Below are 23,166 nucleotides of genomic sequence, written 5' to 3' on the forward strand. Positions count from 1 at the left end.
TGCAGACCCAGACACCAGGCTCGAACTCATGAACCATGAGATCATGACCTGAGTGGAAATCAAGAGTCGGCTGCCCAACCGACTGAGCCACGCAGGCACCCCATGTAATGTAGTATTACCTGCACTGAGCCCTGACTCTACTGTGGCACTTGCCTTACTTTTGGGCTGTTGGTCTGGTTTTCCCACAGGTCAGCAATATCTTGAGGACAGAAAAGGTATCTTTATCTCTGTATCCTTTGTGACTAGCACAGTGCTGCCTACCTCATAAGCACTTGAAAAAATATTCGTCAGATCTCTCCAATTTTATTTTATTTTTTAAAGTTTATTTACTTATTTTGAGAGAGAGAGAGAGAGAGAGAGAGAGTGAGGTAGGGGCAGAGAGAGAAGGAGAGAATCCCAAGCAGGCTCCAAATTGTCAGTGCAGAGCCTGATGTGGGGCTCAAACTCACAAATGGCAAGATCATGACCTGAGCTGAAATCAAGAGCTGGACCCTTAACCGAATGAGCCACCCAGGTGGCCGGATGAGTCCAATTTTAAAAACCTGTTTTATTCTAATATTTTCTTTATCATATATTTCTTCTTTCTTTCTTTCTTTCTTTCTTTCTTTCTTTCTTTCTTTCTTTCTTCCCTCCTCCCTTCTTTCCTTCAACCCTCATTCATTCATTCATTCATTCATATATTCTAATGACGCTGAAATCACCCTTGACAACCAGCTTGTCAGATAGTGATTTGATCCAGATTTCAGGGGAGTTCCTTTTGTAAAAATGTTGCAAATTTTTGGTGGCCTAGGGCTTTTGCTTCAGGGCACTTTTAGGCCTATATACCTTTGGGTTGACTGGAGGATCTCTGAGACAATTCTGAGGAAAATTCAATTCCTGAGCCTTTTGCTTGGCATTTTTGACATTTCTCCTAGTGAGTCTGGTTTTACTCAGAGCCTAGCATCTTTCATATACAGGACATCTTGTCCTGTCAAGATGAAACAATACTTTTCTGGGTGTGCAGAAGCTTCAAGGAGAGAGAAAGGGTTTAGTGAAAAGAATGCTTGATTTACATTCATTCAACAGATATTTAATAGAGCTCCTACTATGTGCCAGGCTCTGTTCTAAGCAGTGGGGTTACGAAAATGCACAAAAACAAAGCTCCCTGCCCTCATGGAATTTTTGTTCTAGTGTCAAGACACATACCATAAACAAAATAAATGATTAATATGTATTATGTTCAAAGAAGTGCTAGGGAGAAAAGTAAAACAGGGAGGAGGGATTGGGAGTTTTAGGGGTGGGAGTTGTCATTTTAAATAGAGTCATCAGGGAAGGTCATACTGAGAGGACATAGGACTAATGCTCTGAAGGAGGTGGGGGAATCAGCCACTCAGATTTCAGGGGCAAACGCTAGGTAGAAGGACCAACCAGTGCAAAGGCCCTGAGGTGGCCCTGTGCCTATAGCATCCAGGGAACAGCAAGGGGGTCGGTGTAGCTGGAGCATTTGACTGGGGGAGCACTGGGAAAGGAGGACAGAAGTGATGGAGGTAGATTGAAAAGGGCCTTGGAGGCAATTATAGGGGTTATAGCTTTTTTCTCTGTATGGGATGAGAAGCTCATTGGAGAGCTTTAAAGTGAGACATGACATAAAGCCACTTAAATTTTAACAAAATCATTCTGGCTGCTGTGTGGAGATTTGGTTAAGGAGGCAGGAGTAGAAACTGAAGGCCAGTCTAGGAGCCAGGGAAGGATGAAAACCTGCACGGTTTTCATAGGGTGCTGGTAGTGGTAATGAAAAAGGTCAGATTCTAGGTAAGATTTTGAAGGTGAAACATATAATTTGCTGAGCTGGATTCTAGCCCTTGCTTCGTCATTTATGAGCTGGAACCGGCCATTTCTAAGAAGATTCACTTTCTTCACGTGTATGATGGGGGAAACACTATCTGTCTTAATATCTCTAGGATTATTATACTAACACAATGTATAAAAGAATGTGAGCCCCGTTGTGAAACTCCAATGTCAGATGCAGATAGTTAAGAACCACTACTTACTGGGCACTTTGCACTCATATTTTCATTTAGTCCCCTGTCAATCCCACAACTGGATATCACTACATGCATTCTAGAATTGAGGGAAGCGAAGTTAGAGAGCCACACGGCAAATAACCAGAGGGTCAGGATTCAAGCCAGAACTTTCTAACTTGTGTCTGTGCTCTTGGCCACTCTGCTTCATCTTTTCCCTAGAAAGCACTTTTATGATCCCTCAAAGGTTGTGACTTTACACAAGACAGTGACCTAGAAATATTTGTATACTTTGAAGAAGATGTCATGTGGAATATCTTTCCTGATGCCATCTGATCATGCTTTAGTAAGAATATGTACCCAAACATTTAGAAGCCCACACGTACAGTCCTGTGGGGGAAGGTGAAGTAAGCTTGTTGAGTTCATCTTGTGTTCAAGGATGTTTGTTTGGACAACTTCAGCCTGGCTCATTCCAAAGACCTTACCTTCCCCATGACTCTCTCTAGTCATGCCAAATATTCAATGATCTTTTTCTTGCTTCCTTCCCTGGGACCCACGGGTAGAATCCTGTGTAGAGTTCCAGAGGACCAATGGCTCCCTGAATGTGACCTCTGAGAATGCCACGTCTCCTGTCATCGAGTTCTGGGAGTAAGTGAGGTCCCCTCCCCATCCCAGTGTGGGTTGTGTTCAAAAGAAGGGCACAGGGATGGGCTCATGCAGGGCTGACCCTCAGGGGACAGCAAGAGAAGAATTTCCACGTCCTTCTTTGGTGGCCTAAGTGGTCACCTAAGTGGCCTTTTTTCTGGTGTGCTTGTATTTGTGGTTAATGCAGAATTGGTTTCAGAGATGAGAATTTTGCAACTCTCCTCAGGCTGTGCCTGCCTCTCCTCTCCCACGCGCCCATGTGCATGTTAGCACACATGCATGTGTGTGCACACTCCTAACCCCTCCTCCCTTCTGCTGCATGCATATTGCCTCTTAGCCCCCCCCCCAATGTTGATAATGACCTAGGACATGATTCCTAATATCAAAACATCCTGAAACCCTGGTTGAGAAGATATGTGTTTGCACCTCCCTCTCTAGGTTAAATTGGTACTCAGCCTCCCAGAGCAAACTTACCTGGGAACAGTTTATATTTGCCTCCCTTTATATCTACCCCCAACTCTGGGCAAAGGAGAGCCTCATGGATCTGAGTGAAAAGAGCTGACAAGCCTTTGGACAAGAGCCTGGAGGCATGGCTCCACTGCCTGAGACACATGGGCTACAAAACTGAGGCTGGCAGCAAAAGTGGAGCCCGGCTCAACCTTCTCTCCCCAGGAGGCGGGTCCTGAAGATCTCCGATGGCATCCAACACCTGGGGGCCCTGCGTTGGGAGCTGGCCTTATGCCTCCTGCTCGCCTGGGTCATCTGCTACTTCTGCATCTGGAAGGGGGTCAAGTCCACGGGCAAGGTCCGTGCTGGAGAGCTCCTGGCCTCTCTCATCCCAGGACTCTCTGTCCTCCCTGGGGGCCTGGTCACCCAGGAGTTCTCCTAAGCTGTAACCTGGTCAGGGATGGGAGGGAATGATCTTGCCAAAATTTTGTGTGGCTCCCTTCCTTGATTCTGTGTCTCTCCTTGATTCAATCCTGTGGACTCTGGTACATGGGGAAATGGAGTGGAAAGGAGGGGGAGAGGAAGGCAGGAAGGACACTTCCAGATCTGTAGAATGTGATCTTGCAATACACCACGTGTGGGGGCACATTGCAAACTGGACACAGTTCGTGGCTCTTGTTTCACCCAACAGTTCTTGGGAGAAAGAATCTGCCCGAGACAGTTAATCTCAAAACGATTCTCAACCACCCTGAGAACCTGGGGTGGGGGGCACTCTTTGCCTTGGGTGTACAAGGTATGAGAGGGCTTTCTGAGTTCTTCTGGACTCTTGCCCTGGAGGCCTCCAACAAGGCTTCCTTCGTAATCTGGCTGCCTGGGTGTGCTAAGCTCGTAAGCTCTGTGAGGACAGGGATCATGTGTTACAGAGTTTTCATACCTGACAACCCTTGCCGTAATTCTAAGCACACTTGGTGGGAGAATGCTTGAGTTCATTCAGTCACTCGACAAGTATTTACTGGGTATGTGTCAGGAGGAGGGTGGGTGCTTTAAGTGGGAGGGAGAAAGGGATAAGGGAGGTTGCGGCTTATGGCAGAGGGCAGATGGAGCTGAACAGCTGCAGGGGTTGGGTGGGGGAGGAGAGAAACTCTCTTGACCTCTTCTGTGAGTGTGGGGGAGCTCCAGCCTCCTAACTCTGCTGCTGGATCGCCAGGTCCTTCCTTCCAAACTCACAGGTTCCTTGTGTTTCATCTGCCCTCTGGCCAGGTGGTGTACTTCACAGCCACATTCCCTTACCTCATGCTGGTGGTCCTGTTAATTCGAGGGGTGACGCTGCCTGGGGCAGCCCAAGGAATTCAGTTTTACCTGTACCCAAACCTCACGCGTCTGTGGGATCCCCAGGTAAGAAGCCACAGACAAGGGCCATCACGTGGCCCTGGAGGCTGTTTCTGTGCACTGTGGTCCGGAATCCCTGCTCCTGGCCCAAACCCCAAGGCATCCATGGTGGCGTAGGGGGGCTCCAGACATGTGTCAGCAGCTGTTTGTGGTCCCTGCTTGGCTCATACCTCTCAGGGCTGCCTGAGACGTGTCCCTTGGGGCCTTTTACTCACAGGTGGCGGCCCTTTCCCCACCGTCTACCCCGTCCCCTTTTTGCACTTTTTTTCTCTTGGTGATCTTTCACACTGAGCTTCCTCTCTATTTCTTCACCCTCCACCAGCTCCTCTGGTTCCCTCCCTGTGGCCACGTGGCCCATTCTGAGGTGTCCCGGGCCCCTCCCAGCCAGCTGGGCTGGTATTGAGTTTCCTGTCAGTTGTCAAGAGGCCCCTGCCTCTTCCCTCCCCTTTGGCCCTTCCGTTGTGCCCACACTCTATCTGCTTCAGCCAGCTTCCTCGTAGCTTGGCGCAGGGAGGGGGTTGGTGCTGCTTGCTGACTGGAGGGGTTTGTAAAGCAGGGCCTGAAATAAGAAGCCACTGCCTCTGACAGGTTTCTTATCTTCTCATGTTTGGCAGCCATTTTGAAAGCTGGCAAAGCCAGGAGGTGTCGAGGGCCGGAGGGGAGCGTGGGTAAGCTCCACCCCAGAGCCCCTAAAATGTGTTGCCCAGCTACGTGCCCCGCCTCCGCCTCCCTGGCACGGAGGTCGCCCTCCCTGGGGAGCATGTACAATTTAGAGATCCTCCCCTTGGGTCCTGGAGGAGTTCTCTGAGTTTGGAAAGGGGCCCTGAGGAGACAGAGCGGGAGGCTCCCAGCACAAAAAATACTAACCGTTGGATGGCTTTGCAAACATCATAAATAATGCGGTACCAGCACATTCCCTGAAAATGCCCAGGGGGAATAAGAGCAAAGGGAGTGGCACACAGTTCCACACTTTCCTCTGGGGCTGGGCGCTCAGCCCATGCAAAAGCAATGGGTCCCCATGATACAGAATTTTGGGTGATCCAGCAGCTGAATTTTTCTTAGGCCTTCCAGCCACCCCAGCCGAGTTAAGTTCTCCCATCCCAAGTTCTACCGGGCCTGCTGTGGCTCCCAGAGTAGCCAGAGCACTTGCATTCAAAACCTCCCCCAGGGAATCCATAGCCTTGCGTCCTAGGTATTGCTCAGTGACCTGGGGGGATATGGGCTTATCCCACCCTCCCCCATTTCTTAAACATAGTGGAGGTGCAGATTGCTGTGGCGTCAGCTCCACGTGAGGCACAAAGGCTGTAGTCAGGCTTTGGAACAAACCATAAAACTGTAGGTGTTGGCGCTAAAAGGACCCCAGAGATCATCTAGTGCAAACTCCTCATTGAACAGATGAGCAAACAAGGCCCAAGGTCACACAGCAAGTAAGTGGCTGGCCAAACAAAGTGTATTTTTATTTTGTGAATCATAAGCGCTTTGACTTATCTGGGACCAAAGTGTTGTGGTGGAGAGTCCACAGCGAACAGGAGGTCATGGGGGCAGAGTTGAAGGACAGCTTTGAAGGCCAAGGGTAGACTCTGGCTTGGGTCTGTTGTGCAGGAGAGCTCCGTTGTCGTTCTGGAGCAGCAGAGGTGTGAACCAGTCGTGAAACCGCACAGTCTGCCTTTGTTGGGAGGTCAGGGTGGGAAGGAAGGGCTGTGTTCAGGCGGGGAGACAGGCAGGTAGGCTGACACAGAACTAACTAGGAGAGAGGGGTCTGGGATTTCTGGAATGGATTTATGGCTTCTGTGATCAGTGCCTCATTTGTTCTGATCAGCTATTTATAGCCAACAACTATTGAGTGCTAACTATATCCCTGTCATTGTTAAGAGGCTTACATCCATTATTATAGCTTATCCTCACAACAGATCAATGAAGTATCCTCATTTCATAGATAGGAAATGAAGGCTTAGAGAGTTTAATGAATTTTCCATCTTCATGTCTGCAACTGGAAGCTGGGCCCGAATGCTGACAAATCCCATATACTTTATGATCTCTCTTTTAAAAAAAGAAAAAAATTGTTAATGTTTATTTATTTTTGAGAGAGACAGAGTGCAAGCAAGGGAGGGGCAGAGAGAGAGGGGGACACAGAATCCAAAGTGAGCTCCAGGCTCCAAGCTGTCATCACAGAGTGGGGCTAGAACCCACAAACCGCGAGATCATGACCTGAGCGGAAGTCATACGCTTAACCGACTGAGCCACCCAGGTGCCCCTACTTTAGGATGTCTTGAAAGCAAAGTCCCGTCTGCACATCTTGGTTTTTCTCACAGCTCATTCATTCAGCAAAAATTTCTTGAGCATTCGTTATGCAGCAGGTCTGTTCTAGGTGTAGCGTTTGTTGTAGAGTAGCTTCTAGCAAACGTGAAGAAGGTGGACCAGATAGCCTTCAACTCTGAGCGTTAATAAAGCCACAACTCCGGGTCTGGGTTACCGCAGGGAATAAAACCTCTTTTAATCTGCCTCTGGGATATTACCCTTCCAACCCCAGCCAGCTGTAGGCTGTGCAGATAGCATGTGTCTTCCTGGTCCTCTGAAGCCATGAGGAGGGAGATGTTTCAAGAGCCAGGCTTGGTCTGGGCTTCTCAGCAGCCTCACTGGCAGCCAGGTCCTGGTCTCATGCTGCAGGAAGCCTTTGTTGTCAGCGAACAGAGCAGCGGCCTGCAGGTGTGATGCTCCTGCCAGAGCCCTAATTGAATGTAGTTGGCACTCCCCAGGAAGTGCGATAATTCCAACTGGCATTTGCCTAGCACTTGAGAACGGTGCAAAATTCCTGCTAGCCAACACAAAGACCAAAGACATCTCTCTCTGCCAAGCAGTTGGTCTGGGAGTGGGGAGGCAGGCAGAGACAATGCTGGGTTGATCTGGCTTTCTCCTCTCTTTCTGCCAGGCTTGCTGTGTGTCAGGCAGGTCACGGACTCTCTTCGTGTTCCCTGGGGCTCGTCTCTTTCACGTTGAGGAGTGGATCCTGGAAACTCAGGACTCTACTGGGCGCTTGTTTCTTTCCCTCGCCTGGCCCTCTGTCCTGCTGCACTTCCATAGATGGATGGGGCAGCAGGCTGAGAGTACAGTGTCCAAAGAGCCCTTGTGGAGCCTTTTAAAGCCCTATGTTAAGCTATTCTAATGAAGGGTCTGTTAAGGGAACAGGTTGGGTCCATTGATTAGAACGAGTCTTTTTATTTTGACATCGTACATTGAAATCTATGGGACCTCATCATTACTGAAAGGCGAGTTGCCTTTTTAAAATAACAACAACAACAACAACAAACAGCAGCAACAGCTAACACATTTATTATGTGCTTACTGTTTGCCAGGCACGTAACTGGTTACATGACACAGGGTGGTCCCCACACAACCCTGCGAGTTTGCCGTTAGCTTCATTTTGCTGAAGAAGAAATGGAAGCTTAGAAAACTTAACAAATTTGCCCTAACCCACAAAACTAGCACATGGGGGAGCCTGGGTTTCATTCCAGGTACTCTAGAAGTCTGCTGTGTTGATGACCATGATATAAATCATCCAAAGAATATGAATTTGAGAGTTTTAAGGGATGCTTTTATTATTCCAGAAGGTGGGATAGGGAACTAATATTTATGTGTTAGGTATTTCATATATATTATTTTATTTGTTGTTATACCCATTGCCCTGATGAGAAAAGCAAGGTTCAGGGAGGTTAAGTGACTTGCCCAAGATCACATAGCTGGTAATGAATAGAGTTAAGAACTGAACCCAGTTCAGTTTGACTCCAAAGCCCAGGCTTTTTCCATTGCACACTATTGCCGTCCTAAAAATACTGAATATAATAGTCCTTGGGATTGAACTCAAAGTTGGAAACGTCTCTCCTGGATCTTCTAGAGGTCTCTTTCTCTGCTCCCCCAAAGACCTCTTTTTTGCCCACATTCCACCAGGTGTTTTTCACACTTGTCTTATTCTCGATCAGACCTCTATTTCAACCAAAGACACACTGGGGCTTTGCTTTAGAAGCCAGGGCTGCTGGTGTGGTCAGAGAGCGGGTCGCCTGTGGCGGGGAACAGGACAGCTTGCTCTGCTTGTCCCTGTGGCCCTTCCTCTGACTCCACTGCTCTCCCCATCCCAGCAGGCCTGTCAGGCTGCAGCTGGGCCAAGAGCAGGGGGCTTGCCAAGCTCCCCAGGAGGGGGCTTTTGTCAGAGGCACCGGGTCTGCCCCTTGCCCTCCGAACTCTCAGACCTCCTGCTGCATTTTTTTTCTGTGTTCTCATTAACCTCTGTTCCCACCCCAGTCTTAGTCTGTCCTCCTCAGGGCAGGGTGAACTGCCAAGGCACAATTTTTCTTATTTTTTTCTTCCCGAACCCAAGTTCACGAAACCTCATCACCGTGGGATCTGCAGCCCGTGCCTGTGTGTGGGCAGCTGCAGAATGTCTCTGAGGGCACTGGAGGGTTTCCCTGGTAACTTGTGGGTCAGTCTGCACCCTGTGCACTGCCAGGCACAGGGAACAAACTTGGAAGATCTGACACTGGGCAGGCTCTTGGGCCATATCCTGGATGACCTGATGGGGAGAGATCGCGGGGGCCCGTGACTGTGAGCCCCCGGGTAGATCAGGGCGTCTCCCAGCCTTCCATGTCTGTGCCTGGGTCAGGCCTCTCCCCACAGGCTCAGAGCCTCTTGCTGCAAGGCGCTGCGAATGACCTGCTTGCTGAGTGAACAGGAACGAAATAGAACAGAGCGACCTCTGGTCACTGAGTTTTCCTGCAGTGACCATTCTCACAGGCTCTGTGGGGGCACTTTTAGAAGAAAAAGCTTTGAGACATCTCAAAGGAGCAAATGGAGGACCCAAGGTACCCCCTCAAGTGTCCGTGGCATCACACCGAATTTTGTGAGCCCCTCCTTCTCGTCCTCAGTTTCATTCCTAACTTTTCCTTCTCTAGCTTCTGAAATAAATCCCGAAACTGCCCCTCCTTTTCCCATTATAATTTGCTGTCAGGTTTAAAAAAGTTTTCCTGGTGTTTCCATCTTTGTGTGCTATTTCCTTGTTAGCCAGGGACCCTTCTGGATCTTCGACTGTGCTGCTTGTTGCTGACGCCTTTTCCCTGGTGGCAACTCCCACCTCGCGGAATACCTTGGGGACAGGGTTCACAGCGAGCAGAAGGGGTGGGAGACTGGAGATGGTCTCCCTTTTTCTTCACCAGCTTTCCCTGTGCTGTCCTGCTTCCCACAGAAATGGGACTATAACCAGAGGACTGAGTGCCCTGGATGGGTCCCTGATGCCAGTTCTCAGGGGCAGTGATTCCCACATCTGGCTGACATTAGGATCATTCAGGAAGCTCTGAAAATAATACAGATTTCTGAGTTCTCCTTCAGTCCTAGAGATCCAGTATCTCAACTGGGGCTTGCCAAGAGGTCCCTGAGACCCATCACAATGCTGAGGAAAATGGGCACTTGGGTGGGGGCGAGTGTGACCAGAAAGCAAGGGAGGTTGGGGGCTGCGGAGATGGTTAGTGAGGCAGGGAGAGGTAGGTGAGGGACTGAGGAGCTTTGGACAGACAGAAGCTGAGGTTCTGGTGGATGTGGGCATTGGGAACTTGACATGGAGGTAAGGAGAGCAGGGGCTTACTTGGGAGCTGCTAGGGCAGGGCTGGGCAGAGACCAGAAATGGTGAACACAGAGATGGTAGGACACCTGCCTGGTGATTTCTGCGCCAGGAGCTTAGTGCTCCTTTGTGGTGCTCACATCCTCTGAAGACGGGAGGTGCCTGGGGAGGGTCTGTGGCCCCAGGACCCCACCTCCTGCAGATCTGCAGAGTTGCCTAGTTCTGTTCGCCTTGATGTTCTTTCTCTTTGGGATGTTATTGTAGCTGTTGAATCTAAATCATAACATGCCGGGGCTGGGTCAGCCAGCTGAGACAACAGTAACAACCATGCCCTATGTTTAGCCACAGAGCTCCTTCCCCCCCCTCCCCCCCCCCCCCCCCCCCCCCCCCCCCCACCGAGGAGTACAAAGCCCTTACAGATGCATTTCTATTCATCCTCTTGACTTGGTCAGCTGCGGACTACTTTCTGTTTTTCAGATAGCAGATTTTGAGGCACACAGGGGCAAAGCCATATCTCATGTTGGCATTGATATTAAGGGCCTATATCTGTCCTTGGATTCCTTCTGAACTGGTCACACTGCCAGGAGGGGCGAGGATAGGGGGGAAGTGCAGGCAGAACCCAGGGCTGTATTTCTGTTATACAAAAGTTGGTGCTGGGTCTAGCCTAGTCCTAGGGCTCCCTCCCAGCCTCCTCCATCAAGGGTCCATTAGTCTTTTCCAATGCCCAATGCCCACGCCATCCTGGTAGTGCCCAAGAAACTCCATCTAGGGGCCCAGGAAGTAGAGCCCATTGGGACAGCAGGGTCACAGGCTGAGAGCAGGGTTCTCACCATTGCTAGCCAGTGTCTGGCTCAGCCATGGGCCTGTGTGCCCCCATGGAGCCCAGGTGGCCTGGCTCTCCTGGAGTGCAACTTTCTTGCCTTTTCCCCGTGTAGGTATGGATGGACGCAGGCACCCAGATTTTCTTCTCCTTCGCCATCTGTCTAGGGTGCCTGACAGCCCTGGGCAGCTACAACAAGTACCACAACAACTGCTACAGGTGACTGGGGGCAGTGGGGCCCGGGCCACCAATCTGCCTCTCTCAACTGCCCTCCTCCAGCATGCTAGATCAAGGGTGATTTGGAGGGTGCACCAGCTCATGGATTCACCTTCCCCCTACTCGTCTTCACCCTATTTTCCAATGCCCCAGGGCCACAAGTTGCTGAAAGGAGCCAACTGCAGCACGGGCAGGGGGATTGCTTCCAAAGGCTGGGATAGTTGCAGTTGGCTGGGAAACCACAGCGAGGGCCCAACCCTCCGACTAACGGAGAGGTTGGTGGGCTGAAGCCTGAGGAGTAATTCATCATATACAGTGGAACCTTGGCCTGACCTGCTTTGTACATTTGCCCCAACAAACACTGAATCCTTACCTATTTTTACCTTACTGCTCCCCTTCCCATGTCCCCCTCCCTCTGGTTCCCTAGTTGGTTCATATCAGAGCATTCAAGCTAATTTCAATCTTAGCTAAAAAAAAAAAAAAAAAAAAAAATCATGTCATGAATTACGAAATCAAATTTGGGGGATGGGACTTATTTGTTGCTTGGGATCGTCTATGTCCATACCCTCCATATTAGTACGCCAAACTGAATTGTGTCCGAGTGGTAGTGTCCCAAGTGGTATGGTGGCAATATGGCAGGGAGGGGAGGCCGTGTGGCAGTTTGTAGTTTTTAGACTAGCATTTTACTTCCTTAGAGCCTTATTCTTTCATGACTACCTTGACTGACTCCAAGTCTCAGCTAATGGAGTGGGCAGGGGGAGAGCAGAAGCTAATCCTGGCGGGCAGCCCCTCTCTGGCCTGCGTGAAGGGCTGGGGTGAGTGTCTGCCTGTCTGAGGGGCAGTGCTCCCAGTTCCTGTTGGCAACCCCTCTCTGACCCTGCCTGTCTCCGCCTTCCCACCTGCCCCACAGGGACTGCATCGCCCTCTGCTTCCTCAACAGCGGCACCAGCTTTGTGGCCGGATTTGCCATCTTCTCTGTCCTGGGCTTCATGTCTCAGGAGCAAGGGGTGCCCATCTCTGAGGTGGCCGAGTCTGGTGAGTGTTGTGGGGAAGGGTGCCAGGGGCGGCTTCTGTGAGTTTTGCTTGAACCTTCGCCAAGCGGGATCTGTACACGTTTCTATTGTCGCCTACACTGGGGGTGAGCCATAGTCATCTTTCGGTGGACGTGTCCTGGGAAGACCTGGGGAGCACCCTCACCCCAGCTTCAAAGGGTAGAGGCATAGACAGTGAGCATTTCCCACAGCTGGCCTCCATGTCCTTGCCCTGGAGGCAACCAAAGTGATGAGGTTCATGTTTCTCCTTCCAGAAACAGTTTAGGCATATATGAGTAAAAAGTGTGCACACACACACACACACACACACACACAAACATTCATACATGCCTAGCACATATTACTACTGCTATTTCTTACTCCCTTCAAAAAGCTAATTGATAATATACTATGTACACTGTTCTGGGCTTTTTGTTTTACTCACTTTACTTTTTTTTAAGTTTATTTATTTATTTGGAGAGAGACAGAGACAGTGCAACGGAGGAGGGGCAGAGAGAGAGAGGGAGAGAATCCCAAGCAAGCTCCTCACTGTCAGCAGGGAGCACAGGGCTCGAACTCATGAACCATGAGATCATGACCTGAGCTGAAATCAGGAATTGGATGCATAACTGACTGAGCCACCAGCTGCCCTTGTTTTGCTCATCTTAAACTGTATCTCGAAGATAAGTTTATGGTGGCACATAGTTTCCTCCTTTTCACCATGCAGTGCTATTGTTGCTTTTAAACAGAATCAAGGATTGGTCCCCTACCTGGGTAAGCTGTAAATGTCCCTTGCCCTTCCCCTATTCTTGAGGGCCACCATCGTGCACTCACTAGCAAGGCAGTGTTTTATTATAACGTTCCCACAGCACATCCTGTCACGCAGAGTACCAAGCACTGGGATCCCACTGAGTCTTATTAAAAATCATAGCGTTTCACTTTTATTAAACATTTACTAAATGCCAGGCACTGTGCGAAGCATTTTGCCCGCACCACGCAGTGGAAAGCTTTGAGGCAGGTGCTAGAATTATCTCCCTCTCACCAGTGTGTGACACTGGGTCAGCTGCACGAATGTAGCTGGCCTGCCGACCCCCTGGCTCTTAAGTTTGAAACCTCTGGTTTGGGGCAAGAGATCCTGAGAGTGAGCCTGAGGATTCAGGGTGGAGCTTGCAGAAACGCAGGTGATATGCCTCCTTTCCATTTTCCAAAGCCCTTCACACCCACAGTGTCTAGGTTCCATCCCTGCCAGTGAGAATACAGCGGGTGGTACCTTGGAAATTTGGGACCCAGGTAGAGGTTTAGGTGGCTTCTCCTGGGTGAGTTTGGGGGTGATGATGGTAACTTTGGGGTCAAGTTTCCTCTGGCTCCTGTGATTCCACGGCCCCCGCTGGGAAGCCTTGGGATCAAACACGGCCTGGAGCCAGCCCAGGCACTGCGCTGTGTTCCTTTGCTTCTTGCTGTAGGCCCTGGCCTGGCTTTCATCGCCTACCCCCGGGCTGTGGCGATGCTGCCCTTCTCTCCTCTCTGGGCTTGCTGCTTCTTCTTCATGGTCGTCCTCCTGGGACTGGACAGCCAGGTACCAAGAACTGGCCGAGCAGAGCCTGAGAGATGGGTGGGTGTGTGGGGGCTGGAGAAGGGGGAGCAGGGGAAACGAGGCTGAGCCTGATGTCCCGAGGGGCCTTAAAACAGCCGGGGGCTGGGCGAATGTCAGAAGTGGATGCCCTTCTAGGGACCAACACGAGCTCTGAAGGGGAGGTCCAGACTTAAGTGTACAGGACAGCTTCGGGGACCTGAGACAGGGATGCTGCAGGGCTGACGCTGGGAGCCAGAAGCCAGAGCTAGTTGGTGCAGCGTGTTTTGGGAGCTCTCTTTCCCTCCAATTCTTTTGCCCTCTCATCCAGTTTGTGTGCGTAGAAAGCCTGGTGACGGCGCTGGTGGACATGTACCCCCGTGTATTCCGCAAGAAGAACCGGAGGGAGCTTCTCATTCTCGGCGTGTCTGTCGTCTCCTTCTTTGTTGGGCTGGTCATGCTCACAGAGGTGAGGGTCTGGGAGGCTTGGAGGTGCGGACCGGGTGAGGAGGAGAAGCCAAGCTGGACGCTGCCACCTGTCAGGCGGAGCAGGCTGTGTGGGTTCAGGTCGCGGGGCAGGCCTTCCGGGCTTCAGGGCCCTGGGACGCCCTCCTTTCCCAGCCACAGGAAGCACAAAGCAGGCGGCGCCTTCCTCTGGCCTTTGGACACTGGCCACCTACCTTTGGGGGTGGCCAAGGGGTCATTTGGCTCCAGGTAAGCTAAGAGGTGTGAAAAAGATGGTCAGAAAGTCCTGGATTAGGACTGCCTCTCCAGCAAGCTCCTGTGATTTCCCAGGCAACTGAACCAAGTTCCAGGGACAAACTTCAAAGGAAGAAAGGGCGCCCTGGGGAGGGGTGATATTTTCTGTTTTGTCTCAAGGGAGACGGAAGGAGATGGAGCTTGCCAGCTTGACAGTATCGAGGACAGCCCCTGTCCGAGCGTTTGCCAAAAAAGTACACGCTGTTTCTTAGACTTCCGGGTCAATCCCTAAATGTTCTCAGGGATGAGCTAACAGTAGCTGTCTGTTTTAGCTTCCTTCCAAAAATCATAATAAAAAATAATTACTGTCTCATAGCTGCCTAGTGCCTTAGAGCTTACAGACTATGTTGTTTTAATATCTGTCTCCCATGATCCTCACCAGGTCTGCTCTGTGTCTGAGGGTGTGAGGCCGGAGGCCATGGGCCAATCTGTTTCCTCTGGATACATTTCATTTTTTTCTTTTTTTAATCTCTTCCTGGGCAGGGCGGTATGTATGTGTTTCAGCTCTTTGACTACTACGCAGCCAGTGGCATGTGTCTCCTGTTTGTGGCCATCTTTGAGTCCTTCTGCGTGGCTTGGGTCTATGGTGAGTGACTCTTCCCCCAGGTCCCAACCCCAGTACTCACCGTCACCTCAGGGCCTGAGAGCAAAAGACAGTCATCTCCTGCTCACACCCACCTTTTCCTGGGGCACCTCCCCTACTCAGCCTCAAAAATCTTCTGGTTGCTACTGCTACCATTGTCACTCTCCTGGTTATGACTGTACCCAGACCACCCCAAGTGGGTCCAAATCCTGTCCTGTCCAAACCTTTTCAGCCCTTAACAGCCTTGGTAATCAGAAAGTTATTATCTTTGCCTAAGCCGAGTCCTGCCCACTGCTGTGCATGCCTATGAATTTCAGGGAAGAGATTCTCCCAGCAGCGATTTGGAAAGACAACCATGGTAGCTTCTGTTCATTGGCCTTTGCCCATCCTGCCTCTGCCTTGGATGCTAAAGAATGTCCTTTCTCCCCCTTCCTTCCTTCTCTTCTGCACGGTAGGAGCCGGGCGCTTCTACGACAACATTGAAGATATGATTGGGTACAGGCCCTGGCCTCTTATCAAATATTGTTGGCTTTTCCTCACACCAGCCGTATGCACAGTAAGATAACCCTCAGGGGGTAAAACTACAGGAAGGCAAAGAAGGATGGTGGCCGTAGGAGGGTAGATAGGCTGTTAGCCCTGGAAAGGATGTGTCCATGAGGATTGAGAATCATTTTAGATTTTCACTCGTCCTCCTCTTGGATTCTAGAAAACGATTAGTGAGATAGATTCTTCTTTTCCATTTCACAGAAGGACAGACTGAGGTTCAGAGCTGTCAGATGGCTTGAACCCACACCACAGAGTGAGTCGAATGTCACAGGGCAGGAGCAAAACCCAAGTGTCCTGGGTTACTCATAATAATACTATTAACCACAGCAATAATAACAGCACCGTCACAAGGCACTTACTTCGCGTTAGGCATAGAGCGTGGTACACATTTTAGCCCACGCTATCTGCACAAGAACCCCATGAAGCAAGAATTAACATTAGATTCATTTTATAGGTGAAGCTGAAGCCAGAGAGGTGAAGCCATTTGCCCAAGTGAGAAAGTGGCCGTGAGCTACTTTGGCAGCTTGGCTTCAGAGCCTGAACCATAAACCACTAAGTGCTGCTTCCATAAACCATCTTGCGTGTCAGCAGTCCCCCCACGCGCCCACTATAGGCAGGGCATAAATGAGGCCCAGGGGGAAGGAGGCATGACCCTTGCCCTTGAGGCCCTGGCAGCCCCTCCTGACGGTGCAGGAGACTTAAGCAGCCGAAAACACCAGCAGCCATGTGACCATGTCCTAGCTGAGGGCCGGCCATGTGTATGGGTGCCCGGGGGTGCGGGGACCCTGCAGGAACAAGGTAGGTGCCCTGGAAATACTACTGGGGGTGTGGACTTTGAGTAGAATGTGGATGGGAATTGGGGGTTGATTGACCCAGTTGAGCCTGGAGGCAAATCCAGTCTTGCAAGGGGACTGGTCTCTGCCAGCTCTCCCAGGGGGGCCGAGGGCACAAGGCCCCTGCTCTCCCAGCCCCTTTCTCTTCTCCTCTCATCCTCAGGCCACCTTCCTCTTCTCCCTGATCAAGTACACGCCGCTGACCTACAACAAGAAGTACACATACCCGTGGTGGGGTGACGCCCTGGGCTGGCTCCTGGCTCTGTCCTCCATGGTCTGCATTCCTGCCTGGGGCTTCTACAAGCTCAGCACCCTCAAGGGCTCCTTCAGAGAGGTAGAGAGTCAGTAGGGCGGGTAGGAGCCCTAAAGGGTGAGGTAGGGCCCCCATGATGATACACAGATGCCTGCCAGCAAAGGAGCCCGGTGAAGGTGCTGGGGAGGTACTGAGTGAGTGCTTCCGAGTCTCAGAAAGAGACTGGAAGCCTCCAAGTCACAGGCGGTGATGACAGGGCTGGCACCTGGAGGGGCGTTTGCCTGGGAGGGCGGCAGGCAGACGCTGGTGGTGAGGGAAGCTGGGACATACGCCCCTGACTCCAGCTCACCACCGCCACCTCCACGTTCCTTGCAGAGAATTCGCCAGCTCCTGTGCCCAGCTGAGGACCTGCCTGGATGGAACCGAGCAGAACCCTCTGCCCCCGCCACACCCAGGACATCACTGCTCATACTCACAGAAGTGGAGTCCCACTGCTAGGTCCGCAGGGCCTCGGATGGTGCCCGTGGGCCTGGCTGTGGGGACAGCTGCAGAAGGGGAGGGCAGAAGCAGCCCCGCTGTGCTTCTCTGCCTCCTCCCGGGGCAGATGAGAAGGAGGGTTTGGAATCCACCTTGGGTTGGGCACCTGCCACCGGAACGTCTCTGCTCCAGGGGTGGCTGTACAGGTGTGAGATGCTGGTATCGAGGGCACCCCTTTTGCAACAGGCCTTGGGAAGTCGGGTGAGGGCCGGTGGGTGGAGTGACAGCCCCGTCCCTCTTACCCTTCATTCCATTAAATCCATGCTCTTCCCACCGACTGCCAGAGGCTCTGCCTGGTTCCTGCCCCTCTCTGCCTTGCGGCCTTGGCCACTTCCTCGCTTTACAGCTGTGGCCTTAGCGGCCCCTCCCTCCTCTCTGTCTCTCCCTGCCTCATTGAGTACTTGTGGACCATGAGCAGAGGGGACTGCGGTGGTGAGAAGGGCAGTGGGGCCCAGCTGAGACCCTCCATCCTCAGACACTCACACCAGAGGGGTCTGTCACATTCTGTCCATGCGTCCCCCACAGCCCCTTCCCTCCCTCCTTCGCTCGGTGGAATAAGCAGGGCAATGGAGGGAGGAACGAGGGCGGCCTGAGCCTTAGCTAGAGGAAGGCAGAGGAAAGTGTGGTTGGGCTTCTTCCCGCCCACATTCCCCTTACCATGTCCCTCCCTGACCCCACCTGCCAAACTTGTGAGTGCAAGCGCGGGTGCCTGCGGGGGGACGCGAGGGAGACAGCCGGGGACTGCAGCAGACCTGAGGCCGCAGGCATGAGAAGCCCGGACAGAACGGGCACTACCCCAGTTCAGCCAGCAGAGGGCGCCCACCTCCTGAGGACCACCTCGCTTTTCTGCTCAGCGGACAGATGCCAGGCGCGGCACCGCCGGACGTGGCCACCAGGGGGTGGCACTGCCATGACCACAGCTCGCGGTCAGGGCTGGAGCTGCGCAGATGAGCTCTTGGGGTCAGGCTGCAAAGAGAATGCAAGTGGAAGAAGGCAAAGCCTGTCCTACCTCGGGGTCAGTGGCGTGGCCTGGTCCCCAAGTTCTACCACAGGTGTCTGCAGCCTATACGTGTGGAGCTGCGTGGAGCTGGGGTGCACTCATCTCTCGGGGGGTGTGTGTGTGTGTGTGTGTAAGTGCCTGAACACACACAGCTGCATTTCTCCCTGAACATGTGGAGGCTTTGGGGTCGGCCGGTGTCCCCACCTCTGTTCAGATGGTCCTTCTGGCGTTGTTCTGGGGGAGTGCCTGGGATTCTTGGGGCTGCAGACTGAGGGCACACAGCGTCCCCTGGGTGATTTTCCTAGTTTGTTTTACAGGTCAGTTAGTGGGAAAATGCACCGGAATCTTTGCCAGTCTTCAGTTTTTGATTTGTTTGTGGCTGTTGGGAGAACTCATAAAAGTTGGTGATCGTGGCCCTCCTGTTGGTCGGTGTTGGCTGCTTCTTCCTGGACAATGACTGGTTGGGCCTCCCTCAGGTGTGCCAGGTGGGAGAAGTCAGTCTGCTAGAGAAACATGCTGCAGCTCGAGACACCACACCCCTGGCATCTCACCCGTCTGACGATAGTTCCAGAACACCTACTATGTGGCGCTGTGCTATACTCGTGACACATGACACAGTGTCTTCAATAAGAACTTGTGACAGATGCTGTTTTTTTGAAGGAAAAGCAAACAGGGGTCTGGGAAGGAACTCGCTGGTTTAGATGGGGCGGGCTGTGAACCCCGTGCTGACAGTGTGACAGCTGTCTCTCCATCCATCCATGTGATCACAGCTGCAAGCATCTGAGGGAGGAGTGCCAGTGTTTCAGTAATGGCGATTTGAATCCTAGTTAGGAGATTCATTAGTGGTGGAATATGGTGTGAAAATAATCCGTTGGCCTGAGCATCAGGAGATGTGGGGTCCAGTCCTGACCTGCTTCTAACTTGTCTTTGTGGAACTTACCCGAGATCCAATTTTAGTATATGTGCTGCCGAAGTGAGCACAGGAACTTACTTGGGATTCAGATCTTCATGTTTTTCAGACGGAGGTAATACTGTGCACCCGCATGTACGCAGTCTTATTGTAGGGCTCAAATGATGTCACGGGTGTGAGAGCCCTTTCAGTCCTCAGTGCCAAATGGTGTGAGGTCATTAAGCCAGTTGGGGGGACGGATGAGGGGGATATGCTCTAATAACCCAGGGCATTGACAGACAAAGACGTGAGAGAAAAGCCACTTGCCTGCGTCGGGGCCAGGAACAGGAGCAGGAACTCCTGAACGTCGCTTTAGCCGAGACGGTGGGGCAGGGCCTGCTGTCTGTCCCATCTGCTTTCTCTCCCTGCAAGGCCAGATACCTGATCCTGCAGTTCTCCAAGGAAAAAGACACAAAAAGAAGGGGACCCCTCTTGTCTAGCAGCCACACCTGTTAGGGAAGAAAGACAGGCGTGGGGAGCCCTGGGCAAGCGATGGCTGAATGGGGAGGGAGGAAGCCCAGCTCACTGGAGTTGTAAGCGGGGCCCTTACAGGCGGGGAAGCTGAGCCCACCAGGCTGCCTTGGAGCCTTGGATCCCACACCTCAGACCTGGCGTATGTCCCAGATCCATCCGTGTGCACACAGACACCCAGTCCTCTGTTACCCTCAGATAAGTGTGCCCAACTGAGATACACCACAGTCAGCCCAGTATAGTCCCTCCCAGAGGCTTGCAGTCCCCGCTGGGGTCTGAGACTTCTTACTTACCAGCTCTGTGACCTTGGGCCGGTTCACCGTTCTGGACCTTCACTTTCTCCTCTGTAAAATGGAAATAATAATACCTAGATCAATGTGTTGTTGGAGTCCAGTGAAAGGTGTAGGGGAGAGCTGCCCCGGGGACACATTCGAGCAAATTCATCCTCTTTCCTGTGGCTCCAGCCCCACGACACTAGGCCAGGAAGAGTTCAGAGGCATCTTTGCTGTCCCTACCACCTCTCCAGCCGCAGGCATCAAGTCGTACTAGGCCCAGAAAAAGGCTACACATTTATGGGGCTAGGCGTTTTGCAAGGGTGTAAGGGAGAGGTAGCCCTAGAAGAACTCTGCATCCCGTGGCCCCAGAGTCGGGCTTGGCACTAGCTGTATTGTTCAGGAGAAGCGGGACCTGAGTCCTTCAAGCCCTAATCTATCCCCTGGTTCCAGGAGAGCAATGGTTTTCCAGAAAATGGAAAACTGGGATGGATTTTTTCCCTCAGCTTGCATCCATCCATCCATCCATCCAATGAGCACTGAGTGTCTGCTCTGAGCCAGCACTGCATTAAATGCTGGAGGCAAAAACAAGGAATTATGAAGCAGTCCCCACCCTTTAGATATTTATGCCCTAGGAAACAATACACTGCAGGAACAAAAGTTACATGCTCACACAGTAGGTGCCATGGCAGGCCTTCTAAAAGCATGCATGGAGTTAGATGAAGGTGGTGAGGAGAACATTTTATGGGGTTCACAGTTCTCACTGCTGCAAGATGACTGAGTCATTTAACTGTATTTCATCTTGTCTCTGGACCCTCCCCAGTGTGGACACAGTCTTAGGTAGGCTTTCCAAGTAATTTCAGGATTCCTACCTTTTGTAAAGATTGGGGTCTCTGGCCTCTGGGAGTTTACTAATTGGTCTGAATACCCAGTGGGGGTTGGAAGCTGCAGGGGCCAGGGTGGGCTTGAGTAAGGATGGGCTCAAAGTGAAAAGGAGGCCAGAGCAAACAAGACAGCTGTTCTACAAGTTGAAGGTAAGGTAGTAAGACTGCCTGTCCGTGCATAGCCCCAGGTCCCTGCAGAAAGTCTGACACATTGTAGGTATGAAATAAAAAAAATTTTTTTTATTTAAAAATTTTGTTAATGTTTATTTTTGAGAGAGAGAGAGACAGAGACAGAGAGAGACAGAGAGAGAGAGACAGAGCACGAGCTGGGAAGGGGCAGCGAGAGAGGGAGACACAGAATCCGAAGCAGGCTCCAGGTTCTGAGCTGTCAGCACAGAGTCCGATGTGGGGCTCGAACCCATGAACCGTGAGATCATGACCTGAGCTGAAGTCAGATGCTTAACCAACTGATCCACCCAGGCGCCCCCAATTTTTTAAGTTTATTTAGTTATTTTGAGAGAGAGAGAGAGAGAGAGAGAGAAAGAGAGAGAGAGAGAGAGCAGGAGCAGGGGAGGGGCAGAGAGAGGGAGAGAGAATCTCAAGCAGACTCCGCTGTCAGCACAGAGCCCGATGTGGGGCTCGAACTCACCAACTGTGAGATTGCGACCTGACCCGAAATCAAGAGTCGGCTGCTTAACCAACTAAGCCACCCAGGTGCCCCTGAAATAAAATTTTTGAATGAATGAATGAGCTAGGAAATCTAACCCCTGCTTCGTCTGATTCTCTTTCCTCTTGCTTCTGTTCATGGAGAGGCTGGGTATTTTGTTCTGGGACGGCTGTCGCCACTGTTCTGTAATCTCATGGACTTTGGTGTCCCTCTGCACTATGGTGGACCCAACACGCAGGGACAGGGCAGATGCAGCAATGCAGGTCACACCGTCCCAGCTGAGCCCAGGGGTAACACGGGTGTGAATTCTGGTTGAGGCCGTGTGGCTCTGCCAGAGCCGACCTTCCGGCTTCACAGAGGCTAAGAGTCTGAGGCCGGAGACTCGCTCTAGCTTTCTCTTGCTGGGGATCCCCACAGGACATGCTGAGAGGGGCCTGCGAGACACCGAGTGGGGCTGCTTGATGGAAAACTACAGACCGAGATTCTCACTTCACACCCCAGCCCTGCTGGGAAGTTCTAAAATATGAAGGGGAAGTTCATGCAAAGGGAAATTTCCCTTGCTCCCCACAACTTCCCCTCCCTCCTCAGCACCTGGGGCTGAAAAAGCACCTTCACTGTCTTGAAAGAGACACTGGCTGTTCTGAATGAATGACCGACCAGGGGACGGTCCTGTACCCAGCACCACGAGGGCATGCTCAGGAATAATGATAAGGACCCCGTTCTGGATGAACTCACTCATGGCGGGGGGCATACACATTTATTAAACAAATACCAATTCACCACTGACAGCTGCCAGGCTGTCTCAGCTGTGTGCTTTTGTGCTGAGAGGTCACCAGAACATAATTGCTGGTGCCTGGGCCCAGACACCCATCATCCCAGCCCCTGCGTCCCGAGGACACACAACAAACACCAATGACCGCCCCCACCCCCACTCGCCTTTAAGCACCTACAATATCCTAAGCAATTTACCATATTGTCTTTAACCCTGAAAAGTAGGTAGACATTGTTTTTTACCCTTTACAGATTGGAAGACTGAGGCTCAGATCCTTGCCTAGCTGCCCTGACTGGTGGAACAGAGGAGGGGTTCAAACTCAGGTCCGTCTGACTGTAAACCTGTGTCCTTTCTAGATTAGGTTTCTTGAAGTATGCTGTGGGCACTTTCTCTAGGAAAATCCCAGGGAATAGGGTAGTGGTTGTGAAGGTCCAGAGCCTTGCCTTGAAACCACAGAGGGCAGGTACTTGGTGGAAAACTCCAGTGCGTGATTCACCCTCCTCCTGAGCCCTCGTCACTGAGGCCAACTCCCCTCCTAAGGTTGTCAGTTTCCACCGTGGGGTTGGTGGCTCCCATCCTACTCCTCTGGCAAGAGAAGGCTGCTCCCTGACCTGTACATCTTCATTTCTTCCCTCAGAAGTTGCTGGTGCTGGAGGGGCACGGTGAGAAGGGGGAAGGCGGGAGGGACGAAAGAAAGGAGGGAGATGAGATTGGGTATGAGTCTCTGAGCTGGTCTGGAGGGACCGTCTTGGGACAGCACCCACTAGGAGGGCTGGGGGGGGCAGCCCACAGCAGGAGAGAGATGAGGGTGGGGGGCTGGGGACAGAGGACTTGGCTTCCTGAATTCGGATGTTGTAATCCTGGTGCACAAACTTTTGGCTTCAGTCCCTCCTGTTGCTTGTGGTATTTCTCTGTCC

The 23,166-nt window shown here is 51.8% G+C and overlaps 1 protein-coding gene across 3 annotated transcripts in view; it reads left to right on the forward strand.

The window, feature by feature from the left end:
* Nucleotides 1-17,573, forward strand: part of SLC6A13 (solute carrier family 6 member 13) — a 34,393-nt gene extending 16,820 nt beyond the window's left edge. For all 3 annotated transcript variants that reach the window (XM_030321848.1, XM_030321849.1, XM_030321852.1), the window contains 11 exons: nucleotides 2,564-2,648; nucleotides 3,318-3,450; nucleotides 4,353-4,487; nucleotides 11,022-11,125; nucleotides 12,033-12,157; nucleotides 13,617-13,729; nucleotides 14,055-14,192; nucleotides 14,966-15,068; nucleotides 15,521-15,621; nucleotides 16,608-16,778; nucleotides 17,073-17,573. In XM_030321848.1, coding sequence (XP_030177708.1) covers nucleotides 2,564-2,648; nucleotides 3,318-3,450; nucleotides 4,353-4,487; nucleotides 11,022-11,125; nucleotides 12,033-12,157; nucleotides 13,617-13,729; nucleotides 14,055-14,192; nucleotides 14,966-15,068; nucleotides 15,521-15,621; nucleotides 16,608-16,778; nucleotides 17,073-17,195 — 1,331 coding nt within the window. In that variant the 3' untranslated portion in view covers nucleotides 17,196-17,573. The remainder of the gene's footprint in view (nucleotides 1-2,563; nucleotides 2,649-3,317; nucleotides 3,451-4,352; nucleotides 4,488-11,021; nucleotides 11,126-12,032; nucleotides 12,158-13,616; nucleotides 13,730-14,054; nucleotides 14,193-14,965; nucleotides 15,069-15,520; nucleotides 15,622-16,607; nucleotides 16,779-17,072) is intronic.
* Nucleotides 17,574-23,166: the final 5,593 nt, after the last annotated feature.

Source organism: Lynx canadensis, chromosome B4 (assembly GCF_007474595.2).
Source record: "Lynx canadensis isolate LIC74 chromosome B4, mLynCan4.pri.v2, whole genome shotgun sequence".
NCBI lineage: Eukaryota > Metazoa > Chordata > Mammalia > Carnivora > Felidae > Lynx > Lynx canadensis.